Source organism: Natrix helvetica (assembly GCF_964273705.1).
Source record: "Natrix helvetica genome assembly, chromosome: 15".
Lineage (NCBI taxonomy): Eukaryota > Metazoa > Chordata > Lepidosauria > Squamata > Natricidae > Natrix > Natrix helvetica.
Window position 1 is genome coordinate 2,992,209 of NC_138565.1, and position 27,457 is coordinate 3,019,665.

At 45.6% G+C, this 27,457-nt stretch overlaps 1 protein-coding gene across 1 annotated transcript; it reads left to right on the top strand.

Annotated features, from left to right (window-relative positions):
- Positions 1-1,692: 1,692 nt before the first annotated feature.
- On the top strand, positions 1,693-26,984 carry LOC309399426 (discoidin domain-containing receptor 2-like). Its single transcript, XM_081967235.1, is given in 18 exon segments — positions 1,693-2,045; positions 6,587-6,731; positions 9,260-9,362; positions 10,135-10,363; positions 11,517-11,664; positions 12,323-12,428; positions 13,576-13,762; positions 14,776-15,022; positions 16,742-16,846; positions 17,296-17,456; positions 17,568-17,763; positions 18,886-19,130; positions 19,316-19,440; positions 19,721-19,918; positions 20,367-20,601; positions 21,543-21,570; positions 21,573-21,691; positions 23,187-26,984. Coding segments are annotated over 17 exon segments (2,649 nt in total). The 5' UTR covers positions 1,693-2,045; positions 6,587-6,664; the 3' UTR covers positions 23,337-26,984.
- Positions 26,985-27,457: the final 473 nt, after the last annotated feature.

Below are 27,457 nucleotides of genomic sequence, written 5' to 3' on the forward strand. Positions count from 1 at the left end.
TGCCATGGGTGGGAGAGTCCCATCCCATGGTTGTTGATCCTTCCCCTGAAGGTACGAGGAGTGGTCTCTGGCCTTTGTGTACTTGTGAGATGGTTAACTGCCTTTGCCTTGACCAAAGTCTTTCTGTTGGTTAAGTTAAGAACACGGTGAAGGTGTATCTATAGGTTTAATCATCTTCTCCTTTCATCCATGAGGACAACTAGAGCTAGTCTTTCAAACTGAAGCGGACTTGGAAAAGAGACCACTGTGAAATGCCCAGATAGTAGGCTAAAATATATTTGTATATTCTCCTCTATGGGAGAATATGGAGTCACCTTGAATGAGTTGGATGGCCATATAAATTTTGGAAATAAATAAACGTCCAGCATGGGCAATCACGTTGGGACAAGACCTTACAAGCACGCTCTATTTTCAGCCGGGCCATGCTAAAAACGAGCATGAATCTGCGCCCCATAACACCCCGGGCGCATGGTTCAGCTTCTCACCAACTTGCAGCCCTGCCAGAGGAGAAATAAGAGGCGGCCTAATCCGAGTAGGCGAGAACTTTGCACGCAATCCTCCTTCTTCTCCTCCGTCCCCAGGTGTTCTCTCTAAATAGCTGGAGCTATTTCTGCCTCCCACTTCACCGCATAATAATCCTAATTGGAGGCCCGCGGATAAAAATTATCCCCCTTAATACCCGCAGAACAAATATTACGAGCCCCGTTACTCCTAGACAGTCTGCCTCACACTTGTGAGCTCCCAGAGATATGAGATTTTCATGGAAGAGAACCAGAGTTTGTGGGTTTGGCCTGTTCAACACAGGAATTTTCTTTCTTTCTTAGCTGGTCTGTGGTTTCTAAGGTCACGGAGTAGTTTGAAAGACACCATAAAAGCCAGAATCAGCAAAATCCTCCTGCTACCCCTCCCAGAATGTTCTTTGTTAATGGAGAAAGACTAGAATAGAATAACAGAGTTGGAAGGGACCTTGGAGGTCTTCTAGTCAAACCCCCTGCTTAGGCTGGAAACCCTACACCACTTCAGGCAAATGGTTATCCAACATCTTCTTAAAAACATCCAGTGTTGGAGCATTCACAACTTCGGGAGGCAAGTTGTTCCCCTGATTAATTGTTCTCACTGTCAAGGATATTTCTCCTCAGTTCTAGGTTGCTTCTCTCCTTCATTAGTTTCCACCCATTGCTTCTTGTCCTCCCTTCAGGTGCTTTGGAGAATAGCTTGACTCCCTCTTCTTTGGGGCAGCCCCTGAGATATCGGAACATCTCAGGGGAGGGGAGATGCCAGACCAAGGAGAACTCTCCCCAAAAGAAAGGCTTGCAAGATGCACACATTTTGATGGATCACCTCCCCGTCCCGGCGGTCCCACACATCCGAGCCCCACTCTTCTAGAAGGCCAATAGTTCAATTTCCTCGCCTGTTGCAAGCTGCAAACTCTCTGGGCACCTTGGCGCCAGTGGTGCAGCTTCCCATTTCTGTAGGGTCAGCAGGCTGGGAAGGGAGAAGGGTGGGTGGGAGGACCTCTCTCTGCCCCCTGCCTCACAGGCCCGGCCCCTTCCTTTTCTGGCCATTGTGGCTTCCCCCTTCTTTGCGTTCAAAGTTTGGACAGCGTCCAAGCGAAGTGAGCTGAGCAACAGTGGGAGCAGCTTAGGAGTAGGAGGGGATGAGAGAGGAAGGAGGAGGGGAGAGCGCCAAAGGCAGCCCCTGCCTTTGCACACCGACACACAAACCCACACACACACAACACACACATCTGCTCTTTTCCTCCGTAGCCTCCTCCGTCAGGGGTTGCCATAGAAACCGGAGTGACATAGAAGAAGGAGAAGAAGGAGAAGAAGAGACTCCTGGGCCCAGGCGGAGGGAGAGAGCAGGGATCTCCCTCGCCAACAACTTTCAGCACCCCTGGCAAAAGTTGCTCGGCCCGAGAGAAGGGATGGTGGGAAGGGAAGCCCGGCTGGATCCAAGGAGCTCAAGCGGTTAGGCTCTCTCACACACACACACACCACCCCCACCATGGTGGAGGTGGCAGGACGGCGAAGGCAGCCAGGGAGGTAAGGCTGTTGCGCGGGGACGGTGGGGTGTGCTTTCCTTCCTTCCTTCCTTCCTTCCTTCCTTCCTTCCTTCCTTCCTTCCTTCCTTCTTTCTCTTTCTTTCTTTCTTTCTCTTTCTTTCCCTCTTTCTTTTTCTTTCTCTCTCTGCCTTTCCCTTCCTTCCTTTCTTTTTTCCATTCTTGCTTTCTTTTTTCTTTTCTTTTTTTCCTTTCTCCTTACTTTCTTCCCTCCCTCCCTCTCCCTTTTTTGCCTTGTTTTCTTTCCCTTTCTCTTCTCTTCTCCTCCTCTTCTCCCCTCCTCTCGTCCCCTTTCTTTTCCTTCTTTCCTTCCTCCTTTCCTCCCCTCTTCCTCTCTCTTCCCCTCTTCCCTTCTCCTCTCCTTTCTTTTCCTTTCCTTTTCCTTTCATTCTTCTTCCTTCCTCCCTCCCTCCTCTCCTCGCCTCTCCCCCTCTCTTCTCTTCTCCTCTCCCCTCCTTTCCTTTCTTTCCCTTTTCCTTCCTTCCCTTCCTTCCTTCCTCCTCCTCTCCTCTTCCCCTCTCTTCTTATTCTCTCTTCTTCTCTTCTCCCCTCTCCTCTCCTCCTCTTCACTCTCCAATTCCCTAACAGACTTTTTCCTTGGCTTTGTCCAATTCAGCAGCTCACTCCTCTTCCGGGGACTTGAGGCCTGCCCACCCTTCCCTCCCTCCATTCCCTTCCAAAGGCAAAGCTAGAAAAGGGGAATTCGGAAACCATGTTTTTGATCTCTCTGCCATGGGGCATCGTAGGGGGAGGCAGAGGGCATGGCCCAGGGTAGCTGGAAGGGTTCACAGCTGCCTCTCTTTTGTTTCTGGCTTAGAGGAAGGAAGAGTGCTTGCTTTTCTCTTGGCTCAGTTCTGTTCTGTTTTGTTTTGTTTTTAATTTTGAAAGACCAAACAGTGCCCTCCCTTCAGTAGTAGGCAGATATGCCTGATGAGACAGAGACAGAGATGGAGACAGAGACAGACAGACAGACATAAAGATAGAAAGGATAGATAGATAGATAGATAAATAAATAAATAGAGAGATATATAGATAGATAGAAAAAACAGAGAGAGAGAGACAGAGAGAGACAGACAGACAGAAAGGTAGAAATGATAGATAGATGATAGATGATAGATAGATAGATAGATAGATAGATAGATAGATAGATAGATAGATAGATAGACACAGACAGACAGAGGGAGAGACAGAGACAGACAGACAGACATAAAGATAGAAAGGATAGATGGATAGATAGATAGATAGATAGATAGATAGATAGATAGATAGATATACAGAAAGAGAGACAGATACAGACAGACAGAAAGGATAGAAAGGATAGATAGATAGATAGATAGATAGATAGATAGATAGATAGACAGACAGACAGACAGACAGACAGACAGACAGACAGACAGACAGAGACAGACGGAGAGAGACAGACAGAGAGAGAGAGAGACAGAAAGATAGAGAGGAGAGAGAGAGAGAGAGAAAGGGAGACACAGAAAGAGAGAGGAAGGCAGACAGACAGACAGACAGAAAGACTGGATGGATGGATGGATGGATGGATGGATGGATAGATGATAGATGATAGATAGATAGATAGATAGATAGATAGATAGATAGATAGATAGATAGGCAGAATAGATAGAGGTGATAGATGGATGGATGGATGGATGGATGGATGGATGGACGGACGGAGAGACAGACAGACAGACAGACAGACAGACAGACTCTCACATATGTGAGAGAATGAGAGCAGAGCGTAATACCCCATGAAATTGACAAAGGCTGAAAACTGACAAGAAAGAGGACAAAATAACACCCACTTTCCCAATTACAGGATCCCACCCGCCCACAGACAGGGCTACAGCTCCCTCGTTGCCTTCCATCTGAGGGCAATCACTGCCCCACCCATCTGGGGTTATGGCTCAGGAGAGGCTGTGCCTGGGTTACGTTTCGCTGAGATGTGCAGCTTTTTTGTGATAACATTGCGCCATTCAATGAAGGCTCACCAGGGTTGGGAAATGGATGTCTGATTCATGAGCCCCAGATAAAGTGATCGTCATCATCTCATCAACGTCATCATCATCATCATCACACACTGTTTTATCTTCTTGATCCAGTAGTGGGGTCATCCAAGGTCACAGGATGAAAAGTTTTCACAATTGTAGGCATGGAAGTTTTGTTGTTGTTAGTTGCAAAGTTGTGTCCGACCCATCGTAACCCCATGGACAATGTTCCTCCAGGCCTTCCTGTCCTCTACAATCCTCTGGAGTCCATTCAAGCTCACATCTATTGCTTCGGTGACTCCATCCAGCCACCTCATTCTCTACCGTCCCCTTCTTCTTCTTTTGCCCTGCATCGTTCCCAGGTTCTTCTCCAGGGAGTCCTTCTTCCTTCTCATTAGGTGGCCAAAGTACCTGAGTTTCCTCTTCAGGATCTGGCCTTCTAAAGAGCAGCCAGGGTTGATCTCCTCTAGGACTGACCGGTTGGATGGCCTTGCAGTCCAAGGGACTCAATGCAGGAGTCTTCTCCAGCACCAGAGTTCAAAGGCCTCCATTCTTTGGTGCTCAGCCTTCCTTATGGTCCAACCTTCACAGCCATCCATTGCAACTATATAGAGTGCATACTGTAGAAGAGCAACCAAGATGATTAGGGAGCTGAAAGCTAAAACATACGAGGAATGGTCGCAGGAATTGGACATGTCCAGTTTAATGAAAAGAAGGACTAGGAGGGACATGATAGCAGTCTTCCAATGATCTATGGGGCTGCCACGAAGAAGATGGGGTCAACCTGTTCTCCAAATCACCAGAAGAAGTAACAGATGGTTAACTCATCAAGGAGAGAAGCAACCTAGAACTAAGGAGGAATTTCCTGAGCATGAGAACAATCAACCAGCAGAATACAGGAGTTGCCTTCAGGAGTTGTGAATTCTCCAACACTGGAGGATTTAAGAAGAGATTGGGCAACCATCTGTCTGGAATGGAATAGGGCCTCCTGCTCGAGCAGAAGGTTAAACCAGAAGACCTTCAAGGCCCCTTCCAACTCTGTGGTTCTTCTAAGACAGAGCCAGCTGAACGTTCCTCCTTGGGAGAAGCTGATACCTTAGAAGAAGAAAGAAGCAGGGGAAATCCAAGCCTCCAAGCCCATTCCTCAAAGTTGGGGGGCAGAGAAGCACAGATGGGCATGGATCTCGTTAGCCCAACAAAGGCCTGAAGAGGCAAGCAGAAGGCAGGCAGATGCTGGGATTCTGCATCCTTCCAGAGGTTCTTTTCCGAGCAGGACTTAAGCCGGGGGGTGGGTGGGAGGTGAGCAAGACGGGCGTGTGTGCAAAGCAGGCGAGGGAACGTGGCACGCGTGGGGCAGGTCAGAGCTGGAGACCTGTGCCAGGGGGAGAGAGGGGACTTCAAAAGCAGAGGGAGAGGCGAAGGTGAGAAGAGCAGGCGGCCCTTCTCTCTCCCCTTGCCTAGGAAGAAGTTTGAGATTGGTGTGTGTGAGTGTGTGTGTGTGAGTGTGACCTTGGCCAACACCCTCCTATCCTGCCTTCTGCTATCGTCCCCGTTCTTTCTGTAATATGGTTTTTAAATATACAGTTCTCGCAGCTGTTAGCAATTAGCGGCTGGAACCGCCCTGGGCCCCCCTGGCAAGGAGAATTTTAACGCTGTTCTGCTTGGCTATCAGAAAGCGCGGGAGGAAATTGGACTCTTCGCTTGCACCTTGCAAGCTCGGTTGGGACGGAAGCTCGGAGCAAGGTCCCGCACGCCCAGGAGACAGCGGAGGAATTCCATTGTGTTTTAGAAGCACCGAGGGGAAGGACGTGGAAAGTTAATTTCCTCCAGGATATGATTTGCAGGAGCAGGGAGGGTCTCTCTTTGTGGCTTTCCTCCTCCTTTCTCTCTCTGATGAAAGGAAGCATGGGGCAGTTTATCTAAAGCTTATCAAAGTGTGAGGAGGGATGACAAGTTTCTGTTAATGTGGGAGATAACCGGGCTGAGATTGAAGGAGAGGCCAAACGGCGACATCAGTCATAAGTTCCTTTGCGCCCACAAGAGACCTAAGTCCAGCCAACCATGAATTCCTTATCTCCCGCCAACTTGCTTTGACTGTTAGTAGTTCAGATTCAGCTAGAGACCCTAAGCTTACAATAAAGCTTTATACCCATTTGAACTGCCTATGAGTGCCTTCGCGTCCTCAAGCAGGCCTAAGTCCAGCCCGCCGTGAATTCCTTATCTCCCGCCAACTTGCTTTGACTGTTAGTAATTCAGATTCAGTTAGAGATCCTAAGCTTACAATAAAGCCTTATACCCATTTGAACTGCCTATGAGTGCCTTCGCGTCCTCAAAAAGACCTAAGTCCAGCCCACCGTGAATTCCTTATCTCCCACCAACTTGCTTTGTCTGTTAGTAGTTCAGATTCAGCTAGAGACCCTAAGCTTACAATAAATCTTTGAATTGGCTGGATCTCCTGATTCTCCTGGCGCTTGACAGCTGATCTAGAATCTGACCATCTAATTCTAATCAGGTTCCTTCTCTCTTCCCTCAGAATCATGGATGAAAGTGACTGAGGAACCGTCAAACTGACCACCGGAAGATACCCACTCCAAGGTTACCTTCGCTAAGGATGTTCTGCTTATCTCTTCTGCTCTTGGCTGGATTTTCAACGTGTTCGGGGTCTGAAGTCAATCCAGGTATGAATCTCATAACTCAACGGGAATATCTCTTCTTTCCCCAGTCTTAAATGTCTCCCATTCCATTTCTACCCAGTCCATCAGTAAAAGTTGTAAGTCTCCACAAAAATGAGCATATCTTTTACAGGCCGTTATTTCAAGATGCCATTTCTTTCTTTTTTCTTTTTCCATTCAAGGTTGTTTTTTTTAAAAAAAATACAAATTATACGTATTATAGGATCAAAGCGGTGCCTGGCTCTTTTCTTTAACATCCTCTCATTTTCAGAATCCATTTTGCATCGTAGTTTCCTTTCCACTTTGTGCCAAGTTATTCTCTCCCATTATTTTTCATCTTTATGATTAGTATTTTTTCTTAATCCTTAAACAATATCTTCCATGGCCCCTTCAAAGCCGCACCAAATTTTCTTTTCTTATTTTCTCCGTTGGTATATTTTGCTACGAACAGCCTACCTCCTCTCATTCAATTTAAGCATAGAGAGCATTTTTTTTTCAATTTTTTTCTGCAATTAACAATATGTTATCGTTTCTTTATTTCTTAATTGGTTACATCACAATAACAATCTTACTACTATTCTCACTGATGTAACTCCTTTCCCCTTTCTTCCTCTTTTAACCATTGTCTCTTGGGCTCTCAAAAACCCCAGTTTTAATTCTTTCCCTTCTTCTCCCCCTTTCTCTTAACTTCTTTTTCTTTTTGTTATTTTTGTGGTTGTTGTATCTTTTCTTCAGAGTATTTCCTTTTATTATTCTACTAACTTTCCCCAGAGTTTTCCCTCTTCTCTTCCTTTGTGGTTTCTTTTTCGGGAGGACTTCTTTCTCTGATGTTTCTTTGTGATTAAATCCCAATGAAATCGTCTTTCTGCCTTTTATTTTCAATTCTTCTTTTTCCCACCTTATCTTCCTGTACCTCATTTATGTCCCCTTCTACTTCCTCCTCTTTCTTGTTCTGTATGTCCCCTTTGATTTCCTAGCTTTCCTTTACCAATTAACATTTTATGCGCGCTTTTCAGCAACCCAAATAGTTCATCATACATCCAAATCTCCATTATACAGTTTTAAAGATTTTTAAATTTGGGGGGTTCTACCACATTTAATTGCAAATTTAAAGTCTCAAGATGTCATTTCTGCAGTGTTGATGATGCAAGGCTCAGGCATTTAGGAATTTAGGAAACGTAAAAGAGACACCAGAATTCAGAGGTTAATACCCAGCCAATCCATCATGTGTGTTTCTTGAATCCAATTTCTTGTCTCCAGATGGGAATAGATAAATATTTTCCCCTTCCTTCTGCTCGGGGGATATAAATATAGAAAAAGGACAACAAGAGCCATACTTTGTTGTCCATGAAAAGCCAAGATAGAAAATAGCTCCTTATTCTGAGCTATCTTTGGGCTCTTTCGTTCCGTTAATTTCACAAGAGTTGTTATTTCTTAGTAGGTCATCCAGGAAAGTCAGTTTCACCAAAGCGTATCCGGTCAGTTTCCCAAACACCAAGAGAAAGCTTCTAGATTTATCTTCCTCTGCTTTTCTGGAGAATGCATAGTATCCCCAAATAGCTTCCTGCTTCTTGCCAAGACAGGATTACATCTTGATATATTCTACTGGACAAGAAGCCCAAAGCTGACATGACCTGAAACGCCATTAAAAGGACATGTGCAGACTTGTGTTATCTGAGGCATGTGATAAGACAGGATTAGCAAATAGCTTGACAGAATATTTGACTACATTGTTAGTTCGATCCTGTAGGGCAGTGATTGCAAACCTATGGCACATATGCCATACGTGGCACGCTGAGCCCTCTCTGCTGGCACACGAGCCGTTGCCCCAGCTCAGCTCCACCACGAATGCATGCGGGCCTCCCGCCAGCATGCACAGGAGGAGCGCAGGAGCGGCAGGTCCCCCCACAACCCATTTTTGGTCTCAGGAGGCTTCAGGGAGTCCTGGAGTCTAGGGAAGGCTCGGATGAGGGCTCTGTGTCGGAGGCAGAGAGGGGGCCAGGGCCGTCTGACAGTTATCAGCTGCCTTCAGAGTCAGACTTCAATGAGGCAGAGGAACAGCTGGAGCCTGTTCCCAGTGTGCGCATGCGCAGAGTGGCCAGACGAAGGGAGCAGCTAAAGAACAGGGGTGGACTTGCGAGTAAGGCTACAGGTGGACGATGAATGGCCCCTCCCAGAGGGAATAAAACAGGAGTGAAAGGGGAGTGGAGTTTGCAGGAGACAAATAGTTCGCTTGATTGGTTCGTGACTCTCCGAGGCTCCTTGCCAAGTTTTGCAGATATCAGCCTGGCAGCTCTCCAAGCCAGAGAAGGTCTGTGACCGTAAATCCTCCCTCGAAAGACTTTGCTGGATGGGAAGGAGCAGAATTCACGGCCAATTAATAAAAGGTTTTTTTGTCTGGACAAGGAGTTTACTTCATGTTCTTGGGAAGCCTCGGTCAGAATGGTGTATTTTTCACGGAGGTTTAAAAGGCTTTGAACCTTTTTTTTCTCACTGCAAACCTTGTGCCCTCCCCTCCCTTTCCCCTTTCCCAGCAATATGCCGGTATCCTCTGGGGATGTACGAAGGGACAATCAGAGATGAAGACATTACTGCTTCCAGCCAGTGGTATGATTCAACTGGACCACAGTATGCCCGGTGCGTGGAATTTCTTCCAAAGTTGGCCTTGGTACAATACTTTGTGGAGGGAGATCCCCCACCCCTGCTTTGGGGCAATGTACACAACCCACCCAACCGAGGGAGAGGAAGAAGGAATGGCCTTGAGGGAGAGAGAGAAGAGCAGCAACCAAGGCATGGTCAGATAAAAGAGGCCAGTGTCCGGAGCAAGACTATCTCAGGCCACTCCCCATTTGTCACACAGATAAAGGGAAGGAGAGGGAAGCTATGGCCATGCATAGTCTTTAGGAGGCTTCCAGAGTGCTCCTGGGAGCTGGGGAGGCTAGAAATGAGAGAAAAACGGGCTAAAGGCTATGCATGCCCTTTTTTTGACAAAAAATGGGCCTGTTTTTGCGAAAAACGGGCCGTTTTTGGGAGGCCTGTGGAGTGCAAAAACTTGTTTTTCAATTTGCCTTTAAAAATCTTGGTGCGTCTTATACTCTGAAAAATATGGTAGTTCTTGCTCCACAGGGTCCCCAAATTTAAGCTACCCCAAAGATGCTTTTCCAAAAGGCAACTGGACTTCCTTGTTGTTGTTTTTTCATCTTTGAAAACATTTCACTTCTCATCCAAGAAACTTCTTCAGTTCTGAAGAAAAGCCCAGGAAGTCCAATTGACCTTTGGAAAAGCATCTTGGGGGACGATGGAAAACCTCCATCATCATTCTTCTAAAGTGGCTAAACCTGGTCTTTGGAGTTATGGGTCCTACTGTCCGCCTCCGTCTCTTTCTGCCCTCCCTCCCCCACGTGCTCAGATTGCTCCGAGAAGAGGGCGATGGAGCTTGGTGTCCGGCGGGACTCTTGCAACCAGAAAACGTGCAGTTTCTTCAGATTGACCTTCACAAGCTCTACTTCATCACCCTGGTGGGGACACAAGGGCGCCACGCCCGGGCCACCGGGAAGGAGTTCGCCCGGGCCTATCGGATCAATTACAGTCGTAACGGCGAACGGTGGCTGTCCTGGAAGGATCGACACAACAGGCAGGTAGGTGAGATACGGAGGAGCTGCAAAGAGAAATTGAGCTCTGAAGATACGTTTTACCGAAAGCTTTTAGACCTCATTTTCAAGAAAAAGAGGCTGTGTTTGGAATATATCTTAATTTATTACTTATCCAGATGAGTTCCAAACTTGCTTAACTCCTGCCCACAAGTCAGAAGTGGTATTCAGCTGGTTCTGACCGGTTCTGGCAAACTGATAGCGGAAGTTTTGAGTCGTTCGGAGAACTGGCAAATACCAACTCTGGCTGGCCACGCCCCCATCTGTTTGCTACTTCCCGAATCCCAGCTAATCGGCTGGGTCTTCTTTTGTTGCCCTGCACAGGAGAACGGAGCTGGAAAGCAGGTTAGTGGGATGGAGAGGGAATGGGGATTTTACAGTATCCTTCCTCTGCCATGCCCACCAAGCAACGCCATGGCCACAGAACCAGTAATAAAAAAATTTGAATCCCATCACTGCCAAACTCCTTTGCTGCTTTCCTTTAGCGCTATTCTCTACAGTTTGTAAAGGACCAGCCCTTCAGGGGTGAAATCCACCAGGTTCTGACAAGTTCTGGAGAACTGATAGCAGAAATTTTGAGTAGTTTGGAGAACCGGCAAATGCCAGGGGAAGGATACTGCAAAATCCCCTCTCCTTCCCCATTCCAGGGGAAGGATACTGTAAAATCCCCATTTCCTCCTGATTAGCTGAGACTTGGGAGGCAGAGAATAGATGGGGGTGGGGCCAGCCAGAGGTGGCATTTGCCGATTCTCTGAGCTACTCAAAATTTCCGCTACCGGTTCTCCAGAGCCTGTCAGAACCTTCTGGATTTCACCCCTGGTTTAAGTCTTAGCGTTAGTTCATCGCGTACTTGGCATCAGGGATGGACAAAATCATGCTTGTGATGGGAATGTTGTCAAACATCTAAGGTAGAGTCCAAAAGAATCTCTTGCATCTTAAAATGTACTTCAGGACCTCCCCCCTCTAATTCATTCATTCATTGCTTGAGGTCTTCGCAGTAGCCTTCTCCAACCTTCCCAGATGTTTCCAGCTTAGCTGCCTCAACCAGGTAGACTCAGAGCTACCCATCTGTGGGCTTCTCCATCTCAAGACTCACAATTCTCCAGGTCCAGTGCCTCTAAGATGGCCAAATCCCTTCCAGGTGATCCAAGGCAACACAGATACCTACGAGGTTGTGTTGAAAGACCTTCGCCCGGCCATCATCGCTCGCTACATCCGTGTGATCCCAGTGACGGAGCAGCCCATGACGGTCTGCATGAGAGTAGAACTCTACGGTTGTGTCTGGTCTGGTAAGGACTTACATGTTGATAGAGATTCTCAATCATTCATGTCCTGCTTGTCCCAAAGGTGCTTTTCCAAAAAGGGCAACAGGATTTTCTTAGGTTCCGCCCACCCCCCTTGAAAACATTCTTCAGAACTGAAGAAGCTTGGATGAGCAGGTCCAAGAAAGGTCCATAGCCATGTATGGCCCCTCCCAGAGGAAAGAAAAGAGGAGCGGAAGGGGAGTGGACTTTGCAGGAGACAATTAGTTCCCGTAATTGACTCGTGACTCTCTGAGACTCCTTGCCAAGTTTTGAAGATCTCGGCCTGGCAGCTCTCCAAGCCAGAGAAGGTCTGTGACCGTAAATCCTCCCTTGAAAGACTTTGCTGGATGGGAATGGGCAGAATTCACAGTCAATTAATAAAAGGGGTTTTTGTCGGGACCAGGAGTTTGCTTCCTGCTCTTGGGAAGCCTCGGTTAGAACAGCTGGGGAATTCTGGGAGTTGAAAATCCAAACATGTTGTAAAGTTTTCAAGGTTGTGATAGACGACTGACTCACAGCCATCTGAAGTCAGATGTGCACATTCCCGCCACTGAACCGGTAGTGAAGAAAAGAGGATACCACGACTGCACGTAGGTGATAGGATTGTATCCTTCTTCTGATGCTCAATAATTTCCTTTCCTAGATGGCTTGGAGTCCTACAGCATGCCTGAGGGAGAAACCATGGTGGACTCTGGCAATCCTATCGTTTATCTAAATGACTCAATCTACGACGGTCACCAGGAACGAAAGTAAGAGGGAGCCAAGTCCAATGTCTTCCTTGCCTCACCATTTATTGCTCTCGTTAATGTAATAATGCAATACAGTTTTCAAATGTCGCCTTCCCGCGATCTTCGTTTGTTTGTACCAAAACAGTCACACAGTCAAGGCTATCTCATCTGTTGCGACAGATCCTTTTGGGAATCCACGAAACTGCCACTTAAGGGATGCTAATGTCCCTTTTCATCCACTTCGTTTTAAGTAAGATTATAGACCACCTTGAAGAATGACATCAAGGTCCATCTTACCGATAGAGGGGAATATTTGTAGCTCAGGGTTGCATTATGGAGTCCTTGGTGCTCTCTGAGCTTGGTGGTTTTCTTGCAGATGTTTCATTACTCAACTAGGTAATGTTATCAATGGTAGAGAGGAGGAGGAGGAGGAGGAGGAGGAGGAGGAGGAGGAGGAGGAGGAGGAGGAGGAGGAGGAGATGATTGTGGGGTCCTTGGTGCTCTCTGAGCTTGGTGGTTTTCTTGCAGATGTTTCATTACTCAACTAGGTAATGTTATCAATGGTAGAGAGGAGGAGGAGGAGGAGGAGGAGGAGGAGGAGGAGGAGGAGGAGGAGGAAGAAGAAGATGATTGTGGGGTCCTTGGTGCTCTCTGAGCTTGGTGGTTTTCTTGCAGATGTTTCATTACTCAACTAGGTAATCTTATCAGTGGTAGAAAGGAGGAGGATTGTGGAGTCCTTGGTGCTCTCTGAGTTTGGTGGTTTTCTTGCAGATGTTTCATGACCCAACTAGGTAACATTATCCCCCATCCCTCGCTTTTCTACCTACTTTGCAGATTCAGAAAAGGCTTCTTAATCCTCCATTTTCAGCTCTGCGCAGTAGCGCCTGTAGTGCACGCGCGCGCAAAGTGCACATTTAGCACGCATGCGCGTGAAGCAAACTGGTAACAAAGCAAACCAGTAGCAAAGCGAACCGGTAGAAAGCGAACCGGTAGCAGACTTCAGAGCATTTCACCCCTGATTAAAATTGATTATCCATTTCTGATCCCAGAGCTACCTTTTAGGTAGAATATCAAACACTATCCGGAGAGGGAAGTCCCACTTTAGTATATCTATCGCCTAGATAGCATCTCCAAAACTTCTTCTGACTGGGTAATGCTCTCGTGCCAGGCTTCTCCATGGTGGGCTGGGCCAGCTTACGGACGGTATTCTGGGACTGGATGATTTCACCAAGAGCCACCAATACCGTGTGTGGCCAGGCTACGATTACATCGGCTGGAGGAACGACAGCTTCCGGAACGGTGTGGTGGAGATGGAGTTCCAGTTTGACCATCAGAGGAACTTCACCTCCATGAAGGTAGAATCTTCTCCTGGGGAAACATTTTTGATGCCTGTCTTCTTGCAAAGGTTAGGTTAACGTTTAGAGTGAACGAGTAAAAAAAAATTCTTATGAATCTACTTTAATGATGTGTACTAATTTCACAATTATACAGGTTGGACAATTACTATATAGTTAGCCTGATAGTTATTAGGATAATAATATAAGCAGAGATGAGGAAGTGGGAAATTTAGAGTTTAAAAGAGGATATTATTAAATGTGCATAAAAATATGATTAGTGGCGAAATGTTAGAATCGAATAATGGGCGATTAGAAAAAATATATACCTGTATTTTGAAGGATGACATTTAGAAGTTAAGGGAAATATGATAAAAAATATGATTAGCAGTGAAAGGCTAAAATCAAATAAGGGGTGGTTAAGGAAAACATATGCGTATTTTAATCTAAATATGTAACCAATAGTAGAACGATACAGATTGAAGGACTGGAAAGAATATGAAAAGATGGATTTTAAAAATACAATCGATTGTAATTTGTTTTCAAAATTGTATACTAAGGCATTGAATAATGAAAGAATGGATGGCATTTTGAATTAACTAAGAGACATATGAACAATATAACATGTATGAATATAGACATGATATGGAGGATGGAAAAAAAGTTAAAATAGGGACAGAAGTAATGGGAATAAGAGTGCTTGTGCGTGTTTATTAAGATAGATAAAAGAATAGAGAGAAGGTTTAGAAATGAAGGGTAATAGTAAAAAGCATGTATAAATAATATGAAATAATGGAATGGAATGGAATACTTAGGAGTAATAAGACTATGTCCATGTGTATTGAAATGTATGATACCCAGGTCTCACACCATCCACACATTTATATGTATAAATAATATAAAATAAAAACTTGATCTTTACAAATATTTAGCCCGTCGATATTTCAGAGGGACGTACCACTTCCCGCAACAGAAGGCCAACACGGTTACCTAACGGCTGCCATTTTTCTCTCCCCGCCGCCGCGCAACTGCAGGTCCATTGCAACAACATGTTTTCCAAAGGGGTGAAGATCTTTGAGAGGGTGGAATGTCTCTTCAAACCACAGTGGGTCACCGAGTGGGACCCACAACCTGTGGGCTTGGACACCGTTTTGGATGACAAGAATCCCAGCGCGCGATTCGTGACCGTTCCCTTCCACCACCACATTGGCAAAGCCATCCTTTGCCGTTTCTACTTCGCCGATACCTGGATGATGATCAGTGAGGTCTCTTTTCAATCAGGTGAGCACCCGGTGTGTGTGTGTGTGTGTGTGTGTGTGTGTGTGTGTGTGTGTGTGTACCAATACCCTTGATTTGCAGGGTGGGGCGAATTGTCGGCTGGCAGCCTAGCCGTTGGAAAGCATGCAAATGTGAATAGATCAATAGGTACCACTTCGGTGGGAACAGCGGTCTGTGAAGTCCTGCGGGCCACGTGACCGCAGAAATGTCTTTGGACAGTGCTGGCCTAGAAATGAGCAGGGGCCCTTACAGTCGGTCACAACTAGTGGACTAAAATCCGCAGAGACTCTTTTTATCTTACCTGTTCTGCACCACTCTGTAGTCCAGGGATGGTGAGCCTTTTCGGCACCGAGTGCCCAGTTTTTCCAAGCCTTCCCCTCCACAAAGCGTGTAGTGGTTTTTTTAAAAAAATGACTGCTTTATATATATTTATAAGAAATGTTGCACACTTCCCAGTCATTTCTTGTGAGATGAGGGGATATACGTATAGGATGGATGAATGGATAGCAATAACAATAGAAATAGATAGATAGATAGATAGATAGATAGATAGATAGATAGATAGATAGATAGATAGATGATAGATAGATAGATAGATAGATAGATAGATAGATGATAGATAGATAGATAGATAGATAGATAGATAGATAGATAGATACAGTAGATAGCTAGATAGATGGATGGTTGGTAGATAGAGATAAAGATAGGGATAGATAGATAGATAGATAGATAGATAGATAGATAGATAGATAGATAGATGATAGATAGATAGATAGATAGTAGACAGACAGGCAGATAGCGAGATAGATGAGAGACATAGACACAGAGACAAATAGATAGATAATAGACAGATAGACAGACAGACAGATGACAGGCAGACAGATGGATAGATAGATGAGATAGATGATAGACAGATAGACACAGAGACAGATAGATAGATAATAGACAGATAGACAGACAGACAGAAGCAGAAATGAACAGGTTGACATTGAGAATAAAGGACAAAGAGGAATTAGTGTACTACAGGACATGGGGGGCGATTTTATGATTGGCTTGAACTCCTGGCAGCTGGCAGAATACCTGCCATACTGCATTCTTACCACTGCACACTATGGATGGAAGGAAGGAAGGAAGGAAGGAAGGAAGGAAGGAAGGAAGGGCAATATCCCTTAGACTTACCTACTGCTTTGCAGTGCTTTACATCCCTCTCTAAGTGGTTTACAGAGTCAGCCTCTTGCTACCAACAATCTGGGTCCTCCTTTTAGCCACCTCAGAAGGATGGAAGGCTAAGGGAGGAAAGGAAGGAAGGAAGGTGAAAAGGAAGAGCAATAGCACTTAGACTTATATACTGCTTCACAGTGCTTTTACAGTCCTCTAAAAGAGGTTTAAAGAGTCAGCATCTTGCCCCCCCCCCCCCCCGCAACATTCTGGGTCCTCATTTAACCACCTCAGAAGAAGGCTGAGTCAACCTTGAGCCGGTGAGATTTGAACTGCTGAATTGCAGCTAGCAGTCAGCTGAAGTAGCCTGCAGTGCTGCACCCTAACTACTGCACCACCTTGGCTCATGGATGTGGAGAGAGGGGGGGGGGAGGGAGGGAGAGAGAGAGAGAGAAGGAGGGAGAGAGGGAGCAAGTGAGAGAGAGAGAGAGTGAAAAACATACAGACTCCTCAGGCTAGAATTGATATATTGAGATAATGCCTTTCTCCCTTTCAATTCTTTAGTCAATATGGATGCTCCAGATCCGATCCTGGTTACTTCTGCATGGAGTCCCACCGCAGAGTCCTATCCGTCATCAGAGAGACCAAATACAACACAGGGGAATCTGGGTAAGAAGCCGGAAGAGACAAATGATTTAGAACTTCTCTGAGGAGGGGGTGGGGTGGGGGCTATTTTCAACCCTTTTATTCTAGACTAGCCAATAACCCGGCATTGCCCGCGTATTTATTTATAGGGGGGAAATGTCCAGACCAAACGTAATTTGGAGTACTGTGAAGCCATTCCCATGGCAACTCCACTGCGCTGTACAGTAGAAGCCATTTTACGGCAGTACAGTAGAAGCCATTTGAAGGCACAAAAGGCTTTATCGTAACAGAACACACACCCCAAGGGTGTGTTAGGGGTGTCTTCCTCCCCCCCCCCCAAAATATTCTTTTCCAGAGAGTAAATCTTCTGTGTACCAAATTTGGTTGAAATAGCTCCAGGCATTCCAGAGTTATGCATTTTAATATATGTAGATTGATTTGGACTGATCAACCGTGAACGGTTTTTTTTACAGGGAACACCACCCTAGCTTCCATCAGTCCCAGGGTCGAGCGGAAGGCAGAGGACTCCAACTCTTCTAGTCTGGTCGGCTGTCTTGTGGCCATCATTCTTCTCCTTTTGGTGGTTATCATCGCCATCCTGTGGAGACAGTACGCTCAGAAGCATCTGGAGACGGTACCATGCACCCCTCATTGAGCTACCTTGACCTTTCTCAAGCTTCGGAGAAAGAACAGTTCCCAGTGTGGCTCGCTGTTGCTTACAAGATCTCTCAAATGATCTCCGTAGGCTCCCCGGCGAATCCTGGAAGAAGATGCCACGGTGCGTCTCTCCTTCTACAGCTCCAGAATGGTCAACGGCCAAACACAGATCTACCAGAACAATCCCACCTATGAGAGGGTCTTCCCCTTGGATCTGGAATACCACCAGCCTCTCACCCTCCTCCAGAAATTGCCAGAGTTATCTCAAAGCGCCGAGGACTCAGGTAGGGAAGCTTCTACTGTTGTTGTTAGTTGCGAAGTTGTGTCCGACCCATTGTGACTCCCTGGACAATGTTCCTCCAGGCGTTCCTGTCCTCTCCCATCCTCTGGAGTCCACTGAAGCTCACGCCGACTGCTTGGGTGACTCCATCCAGCCACCTCCTTCTCTGCCGTCCCCTTCTTCTTTTGCCCTCCATCGTTCCCAGCATGAGGCTCTTCTCCAGGGAGTCTTTCTTCCTTCTCATTAGGTGGCCAAAGTCTTTGAGTTTCCTCTTCAGGATCTGGCCTTCTAAAGAGCAGTCAGGATTGATCTCCTCTAGGACTGGCCGGTCGGATCACTTCTACTGTGGTTGAGTTCAAACAGCACATTCCACTTGAGTTGAGGTTACAATGATGAGTGTGTCCACCAGAGTGGACTAAGAGCCGATGGGATGAGGAAAATACTCCCTCCCTGCCAGATCTTGCTCTAATTGAAAGCCGTGCGCAGAGAATGGTTTTTCTTACAAGCTTTTCCTTGAGTAATTTGCACAGGGCGAGGCCACAGTCCCAACTAATGAATGGGTCCAGAGAGGGTAATGGATGGGGAATCCCTCTTTCCCTCACTTCCTTCTCTCCTGCTCCTCCTCTTTTTTTCTTCTTTTTCATTCATTGCGGCTTTTCTTTTCCAATTTTCTCCTTCCTTTTTTCTGCCCTTCCAAGATGCCTGGTTTCTCTCTTCGGTGAGTTGGTTACCAGATCAATTTGCAACCCCGAGGGATGAGATGAGGTTGTTCCCTGTGTTTGGCAGCAGAGTGAATCTTGATAGATCTTTTTTTGTTTGTTTGTTTGTTCGTTCCTTCAAAGGTCAGCCCCACCAGATAGACCAAACCACGAAACCATGAAAGGAAGACTGGAATTACCATATATTTTGGAGTATAAGACACACTTTTTCCAGGGGTGGGTTGCTGCCAGTTCGCTTTGCGCATCCATGCACAGTTGACTGTAACCGATTGCAAGCACCTTCAGAATCTTTTTCTAAAACTCTCTTTGCTTGGCCCAACGGTGCGAGAAGAACATCCCAAATGAGTTGCATGGGATTTTGACCATGACGTTGGCCCAAACCCATTTTGTCTCCTTTGGTCTTCCAGCCTGCAGTGGGGATTATGCAGAGCCCGACCTCACCAAGTGCACCCCTCACCAGGGGTTCCAGAATAACGTCCCCCATTACGCCGAGACGGACATAGTCAACTTGCAAGGGGTGACAGGAAACAATACCTACGCCGTGCCAGCCATCACCGTTGACTCGTTGACCAAGAAGGACATCTCCATCGCTGAGTTTCCCCGGCACCAGCTGCAGCTCAAGGAGAAGTTGGGAGAAGGACAATTTGGGGAGGTGAGTACATCGAGAAGGGCAGTGTGGGGAAGTAAGTAGATCATATTTCCCACTCAGTGAATCAGTAACCCAAGGAGATGTAGGACACTTCATTGGCTTCCACCATTCGGTTAGGTTGAACTCTGGAGATACTTTGTAGCGTAGCCTAATTTTTGTTTCCATGGGTTGGCCCTTCGCATGGACAGGTCCACCTTTGTGAAGCTGTGGGTCTTCTGGAATTCTTGGGCCGTGCTGTTTCTCCAGAAAGTTCCAGCCGGGCAATTTTGGTGGCCGTGAAAATGTTGAGAGCGGATGCCACCAAGACAGCCAGGTAAGCTTCAGTGACAGCATCAGTGAAGTCCTCAAGGACCTGAGGAAGTCTCATTCCAGTCTCAACTTGCCTCCAGAAGTTGTGAATGCTCCAACACTGGAAGTTTTTAAGAAGATGTTGGATAACCATTTGTCTGGAGTGGTATAGGGTGTCCTGCCTCAGCAGGGGGTTGAAGACCTTCATGGTCCCTTCGACTATTCTATTCTATTCTATTCTATTCTATTCCATTCCACTCCACTCCACTCCACTCTTCTCTACTCTATTATTGTACCCTTCCTAGGAATGATTTCCTAAAAGAGATCAAGATCATGTCCCGGCTGAATGACCCAAACATCATCCGTCTGTTGGGGGTATGCGTGAAGGATGATCCTCTCTGCATGATCACCGAATACATGGAAAACGGGGACCTTCACCAGTTCCTCCTGCAAAGACAGAGTAGAAGCACCTTCACACGTTCCAGCAACGTTCCTTGTGTCAGGTGACGGAGGGGAAGGGGAAAAGTTGGCCCAAACTAGAATTGAGAACAATAAAGTTGGGATAAAACTAAAGAAGTAAACAAACAAAGAGACATTAAAATGCACGCTTGGTGTATTGTTACCCTTCTGAAAAATCGATTGGGCTTCGCAGGAAATTCCACTTTACATGTCCTTTATTCATTGCCACCAAAATTTCCAAGGTTCATTAAGGACTTCAGAACTGTTTTTTAAGGTCTTTGGGGAGATGACCATAAAGTTTGCATTCCGTCTAAAAGCCGGTCTTTGGGAGGCAAAGTTTGGGGTTGTCTCTGTACAAGAAATCAGGAGGTCTATGTAATGTAATCTGAGAAAGATCTGCCTGATGGTGGAATCTATAGCATGGATGACGGACATCAGGGAGACCTTCGAGATTCCTTGCTTGATTCTTGGCGTTGACTCTTCTTTCCTCAGCAACCTCCATCTCTTGCTCATGGCCACTCAGATTGCTTCCGGCATGAAATACTTGGCGTCCCTCAACTTTGTCCACCGGGATTTGGCCACACGCAACTGCTTGGTTGGAAATAACTATACCATCAAGATTGCCGATTTTGGAATGAGCAGGAATCTGTACAGTGGCGATTATTACCGGATACAGGGCAGGGCTGTGTTACCGATCCGTTGGATGGCCTGGGAGAGTATTCTGTTGGTAAGAAGATGGGATCGTAGACCAACTAAAATTGTGTTCTTCTCCTTCTTTCTTTTCCTTCTTCGTCGGTCATTATCATCTCATCTCAATCTCCTTCTCTACCTTCCTCTTCCCCTTATCCTTCTTCTCTTTCTCCTTCCCCTCATCCTTCTCCTTCTCACTTTTCTTCTCAATCATCTCCATCAATCATCATCATCATCATCCTGTCTCTATCTCCTTCTCCTCCTCCTTTTCTTCTACTCATCTTTCTCTTTCTTTTCCTTCTTGCTTTTCCTTTTCCATCAAACATAGTCATCCTGCCTCCATCTCCTTCTCTTCCTTTCTCCTTCTCCTCTCTTTTCCTCTCCTCCATCATCATCATCAACAACAACAACCATCTTCATCCCATCTCCTCCTTCTCCTTCCTTTCTCCTTTTTCTTCTTCATCATTATCATCTCTTCTTCTACTCTCCTTTCTTTGTTTAGAAAGTTAGCAGTAATATTTTACTTTGAAAACTCTTCTAAACAAAGAAGTCGGCATTCAGAAGTTCTAATTCACCTCCTAGATGGTCCAGAACCAAGATGGAGAAGGAACTAATAGTCCTGTCTGCTTAAAAATGTTTCAGATGTAACTGACCATGCCTGGAAATCTTGGGTGATTGTCCAAGAAAGGGAGAATTACTAATCAGTTTGAATGTGCAACAAATGGGCTAATTAACATCCAATTAATGAAAAGCCAGCAAGTAGAAGAACAGACTTCATTTCCTTTCTTTTCACTGAGTTGTGATCTCCAGGGCAAACAATCGCAACCTCAGGTGTTCTGCATGTATGAACATCCCTTCCTAGAATTCTTAGCAAGAATCACACTGAATTAGATGCCTGACGTCCAGCTACTTGGAGAACATTCAGGGTGGTGAAGATTAAGAAGATTAACACCTGCGACTGTTTTTTTTGCCCTTTAGGGAAAGTTCACCACTGCCAGTGATGTTTGGCCTTTGGTGTGACATTGTGGGAGATGTACACCTTGTGCAAAGAGCAGCCGTATAGTTGGCTTTCTGATGAACAGGTCATTGAGAATACAGGGGAATTCTTCCGCGATCAAGGCCGACAGGTAGGATCCCTCAAATCAATTAAATATACAATAATACAATAGCAGAGTTGGAAAGGGACCTTGGAGGTCTTCTAGTCCAAGCCCCTGCCTAGGCAGGAAACCCTATACCATTTCAGACAAATGGCTATCCAACATCTTCTTAAAGACTTCCAGTGTTGGAGCATTCACAACTTCTGGAGGCAACTTCTGTTCCACTGATTCATTGCTCTAACTGTCAGGAAGTTTCTCCTCAATTCTAAGTTGCTTCTCTCCTTGATTAGTTTCCACCCGTTGCTTCTTGTTCTACACTCAGGTGCTTTGGAGAATAGCTTGACTCCCTCTTCTTTGCGGCAGCCCCTGAGATATTGGAAGACTGCTATCATGTTTCCTCTACTCCTTCTTTCTATTAAACTAGACCTACCCAGTTCCTGCAACCGTTTTTCATATGTTTTAGCCTCCAGTCCCCTAGTCATCTTTGTTGCTCTTCTCTGCACTCTTTCTAGAGTCTCCACATCTTTTTTACATCGTGGCGACCAAAACTGAATGCAGTATTCCAAGTGTGGCCTTACCAAGGCATTATAAAGTGGTATTAACACTTCATGTGTTAACGTTGTGTTAATGTTGTGTTGGATCTTCTTCCTGGGGTTGTGTTCTGACTTAGGCTTCCCAAGAGCAGAAAGCCGACTCCTCGACCCGATAAAAACCGCCTTTTATTTAGGTTAAAGGGAATTCCTCTCCAGCCAAGTAATCTATGACACAGACTGAGGGGAGGGAAGAACAGGGGTAAAGATCAGCAATAAAACAAACAAAGCATAGACTTGACGGTCTGTGAGATTTCCTAAAAATGCCCTAATTGATACATGAGCATCGAGACAAGGTTCAATACAAAAACTAGTCATTTATTAGGAACACCATTAGGCAGGATCTGTTCGCAGCCAAGTCTGTGCTTTGTTTGATTCATTGCTGGCCTTTACCCCTATTCCTTCCCTCCCCTCAGTCTGTGTCATAGATCACATTCCCCTATAAGTTGCACCCCTCCCAAGCCAGCTGCAGTAATCTGACATCCAACTCCAGCGAACAATAGGCGTGAAATACACTCCCCTCCTTGTCTCCCATGACAACGCTGGGAGTTGACAAGACCAGGTGGCTGGTGCGCACAAGTATATGGGGCTTCGGGGCGCATACACACGTTCCAGTTTAAACACTCAGTCCCGAAAAGCTTCACCATCACTGATCTAGGTAGTCGTGAATGGCCTTTCTGAAATAAATTAAAAATTGGCAGTGAAAATAATTAATCAGTGGAATGGCTTATCTCCATCCTTGGAGGTTTTCATGGGTAGACTGGACAGCCATCTGTCCAGAGTGGTGTAGGGTCTCTTGCTCAAGCAGGGGGTTAGACTAGAAGACCTCCAAGGTCCCTTTCATCCCTATTATTCTATGTTCTATGAAAAAAAGAACGGACGTCAAATGGCTCCAAAATCCCTCTGTGACATCCTTCTGCTCTTCTGGTCCACAGGCCTACTTGTCCCAGCCGCCTCTGTGTTCGAATCCCGTGTTTTCCTTGATGATGAAATGCTGGAGCCGCGACATCAAAGATCGGCCCACGTTTGAAGCAATCCATCTGTTTCTCATTGAGCAGATGGATGGAAGTATCGGACCTATATGAGAATGTGAGACTATTGAAAGACCAATGTTGTTAGGCCAAAGGTTCTCGTGTCTTTGTTTGACTCCCTCTTTCCTGTGGACAAGACCAGGTGAAGTCAGACGAACCACCAAAGTCACTGTTGAATGACTTAGTCTTGAGATGTCTTCAAGAGACTAGGGGGAGATATGACCCAAGCCCCTTTCTGTTGGCTGGGTTGATTTTCCCATGTTGATGGCCAAGTAGGTGCCCATTGGCATCTCTTCCATCCATGACCTGGGAAGAAAGTCCTCTTGGCCATGTGGCTGGTGGCCATCCTGAGAAGAAGCATGGCACCCAGTTGAAGAGACTACGTCACCTTGGCGAGAAAGATCCATATTCTGTATGGCTTTCCTTATGGGGGCATCTTGGAAGCTGCTGCTTTTCTCAGCCATGGTTCAGAGGGCTGAGAAACGAACATCTCATGGAATAGTTTTGACTTCTTTCCTTGAAATATGGAGAAGACCTTTTGACTCTGCTTTGTCCCTCCTTCTTAGCTCTCAGCAGAACTCACTTTTTCTCCAGAACGGAAGACAAATAATGTTCCATCTTTTTGGAAGAGTCACCTTCTTGAGATATCTTTCCTGAAGACCATGTTTGGTGCATCCAGTGCAGTGGTGAAATTCAACATTTTTTACTACCGGTTCTGGGGACGTGGCTTGTTGGGCATGGAGTGGCTTGGTGGGTGTGGCTTGTTGGGCATGGCAGGGGAAGGATACTGCAGAATCTCCATTCCCACCCCACTCCAGGGAAAGGATACTACAAAATCCCCATTCCCTCCCCATTCTGGGGCCAGCCAGAGGTGACATTTGCCGGTTCTCCGAACTACTCAAAATTTCCACTACCGTTTCTCCGAACTACTCAAAATTTCTGCAGCCGGTTCTCCAGAACCTGTTAGAACCTACTGGATTTCCCTCCTGATCCTGTGGGACCTCGGGCTCCTGTTTTCTGTCAGACCACCAACTACTATCCTTTCTACCTTTCAATCAAATTTGGGGAACCAATGGATACTTGTGACTGCCGATTCACCAAAAAGGAGAGACGTGTGAAGTTTCCCACACTGGATTTACCACTTTTGTGGAGGGCAAAACAAAAATGAATGTCAAGATTGATAGTTAGGCCTTCTAGATATCAACAAATGGGAAAGGGTTTACTTTGGGGGGGTGGGAATGGCATTATCGTAGAAAAGCTTAATTGACACTGTGATTAATATCAAGGTGAAATGGATCTTTGGTAGCCCCAAAGGACTGATATTCAAATCGTGCCATATTGCAAGTCGTGAAGATGCCAAAGAAGTCACAGGCCACATCTCAATTTCGTTTTTCATCCAACTTTCCTTCTGTCTTTATTTTAAATCCCTTAAACACCTGTGGCTTTCATTCCTAGGTTTTTAAAAAGTTTAAAAATTGGTCAACTGGATTTTTCTAACACATGAGGATTTAAGCTTGAAAATTTGGAGTTTTGTGGGAAGGATCTTGGAAAAGACACAAAAAAGACTGATTTGACCCAACAAAAAAAATTTTTTTTTCCTTCTGTGTCCTCCCCAAAAGATTCCAAATTTTTAGAAAAATCACATTTCTATCTTGCTAACTGTCCACTTTTTAACCAGCCCGCAATTTCAAATTAACATGTAGCAAGTTTGATCATCGTTACAACCGGTAGTGGGATTCAAATAATTTAACAACCGGTTCTCTGCCCTAATGACCAGCTGGGTAGGCGTGGCTTGGCGGTCATGTGACCATGTGGGAATGGCCAACTCAACGTCACTCACATTGATGGGCGCTTCGCCTTAGCTGTTATAATGTAATAAGGGTTAACCGGAGAGGCAGTTTCTGTGAGCAGGGCAATAAAGATTAGGCTAGAAACCACTCCAGAATATTCCTTCCTGCCTTCCTTACAGGATTAGCCCTGTAAAGTGGAAAAAAACAGAAGATTTCTTCCAACAACCGATTCTCTGAACTGCTTAAAAAGTTAACAACCGATTCTAGGTGCGAACCGTCTGAATCCCACTGGTTACAACCTGCTTTATTTTTTTGTATGGTGCTTAAGGTTATTGTTAATTGCACAAAACACGGTTGCTAGGGGACGCAGTGACTCTGTGGCTAAGACGCTGAGCTTGTTGATTCGAAGGTCGGCAGTTCGGTGGTTCAAATCCCTAGCGCCGCCTAACGGAGTGAGCTCCCGTGACTTTTCCCAGCTTCTGCCAACCTAGCAGTTCGAAAGTACGTTAAAAAATTCAAGTAGAAAAATAGGAACCACCTTTGGTGGGAAGGGAACATAGATATTTCTTCGCTGCAGACATATCAAATGTTATTTTTGAAAAGGCAGCAGGACTGATTTTTGAGGAAGAAGAAGAAAAAATGTCTTTGCTGGGGATCATTCTCTTCCAGAATTTCGATTTTCAGTTCAGGGAAGGAAAATGACCTTTCGAACAGTTTAACCGTCAACCCTTTTCATCCTAGCTGACCTGGGAAAAGATAAACACGGCTGGGAAAATACCTGGCGTACTTTGAGTGAGGCAAACTCCCTGAAAAGGGAGGAGTAAACTAGACTTAAAAGAATGCTATTGAAGCACCACGCCTGGTGCCTTATTCAAATCATTAGGTTCTATTTTTTAAAAAATTAATATCAAGGAAATGCAAATTAGCTTGGGGAACTTGGTAATACTGAAGACTTTCATCTTCTGCCTTAATACAACCGAGATGCAAATCAGTTTGAGGAACTTGATACGGGAGAAGACGACTTTTATCTTCTCTCTTCTATAGACCCAAACACCTGGTCTTAGAGGTGCCATGCACCCCATTTCCCTAAAGACCACATCAAATGGTTGACATGGCCAGCAAGTATCATAGACGGGCATCAACAGTAGCGGCCTAAATTGTAGACACCTTTTGGGGAAAAGTGTATTTTTGAGGTTTGATGGCTAATAATACCACTTTTTTTGGAGGGGAGTTTCAAGAATTCCATTGCTGGAATGGTCTGGGAATAGCCCAGCCCCCAAGTGAAAAATAGTTAGCAAATTCCCCAGCATGGTTTCAGTGCAAAATAGATCAATATTTGCTAACTCTTTATCCCTGTGCCTTCAAGACCAGATGACTGCAAGAGAGAGTCTCACCTACACGCTTTGCTGCATGGAACTAATTTAAAATAAAATTTAAAAAATACAAATGCAAAAGATACAAAAGGATCAAACCAGCCTTTTTAATTGCCCACTTCTAAAACTTTTCTTGTGCATCTCAACAATCAATCCAAATGTCTAATTAAAAGCAATAACGATGCCCCTCTTCTCCTTGGACTATTTCCTCTTCCTTCTGAGGCTCTTGCCATGTTACTTGAAGTTTGAAACTGTGGATAAATCACCACTTTGTCGCAAAGCACATAAGAGTCCCTGGAAAAATGGAAACTCCCACCTGTCTTCCTTTCCTTTTCCATTCTAATTTTGCTCCCCCTTTGCTTTTATCTATTTCGGCTCTTCAGCCCTGTATATTTTGTATTTAGAAACGGCTTTCAGATGTGTACATAGTATAATATATGAATTTAACCAGGAATTCCTCTGTAATCACACTGTTCTTTATCCTGATGACCATTTTTATACCTTGACAAATGACCAATAAAGTCTGTTGGGTTTTCTCATCCTGCCTGATCCTTTGATCTTTGTCCATTTTTTGCACGCAGTTCCTTTAGCTGCATCAGCTTTGGGATCAATGCTTGAGGATTGCTCATCGATATATCCATTTTTCATTGAGAATACATGCATATACAGTACATTAAGTACAGTACACATACACACACATGTTGTGGCTCGCCAGTGACCTGCAGAGCTGGCAGCAGATTCGGAGAGTGAGGAGGGTTGGGGAGGAACCTGGGCCAGTCCTGGAGTCTGGGGAAGGCACGGAGGAGGGCTCTGTGTCGGAGGCAGAGAGGGGGCCAGGGCCGTCTGACAGTTATCAACTGCCTTCGGAGTCAGATATCAGTGGGGCAGAAGAACAGCTGGAGCCTGTTCCCAGTGTGCGCATGCGCAGAGTTGCCAGAGGAAGGGAACAGCTAAAGAACAGGGATTGACTTGGGAGTAAGGCCACAGGTGGAGGATGAATGGCCCCTCCCAG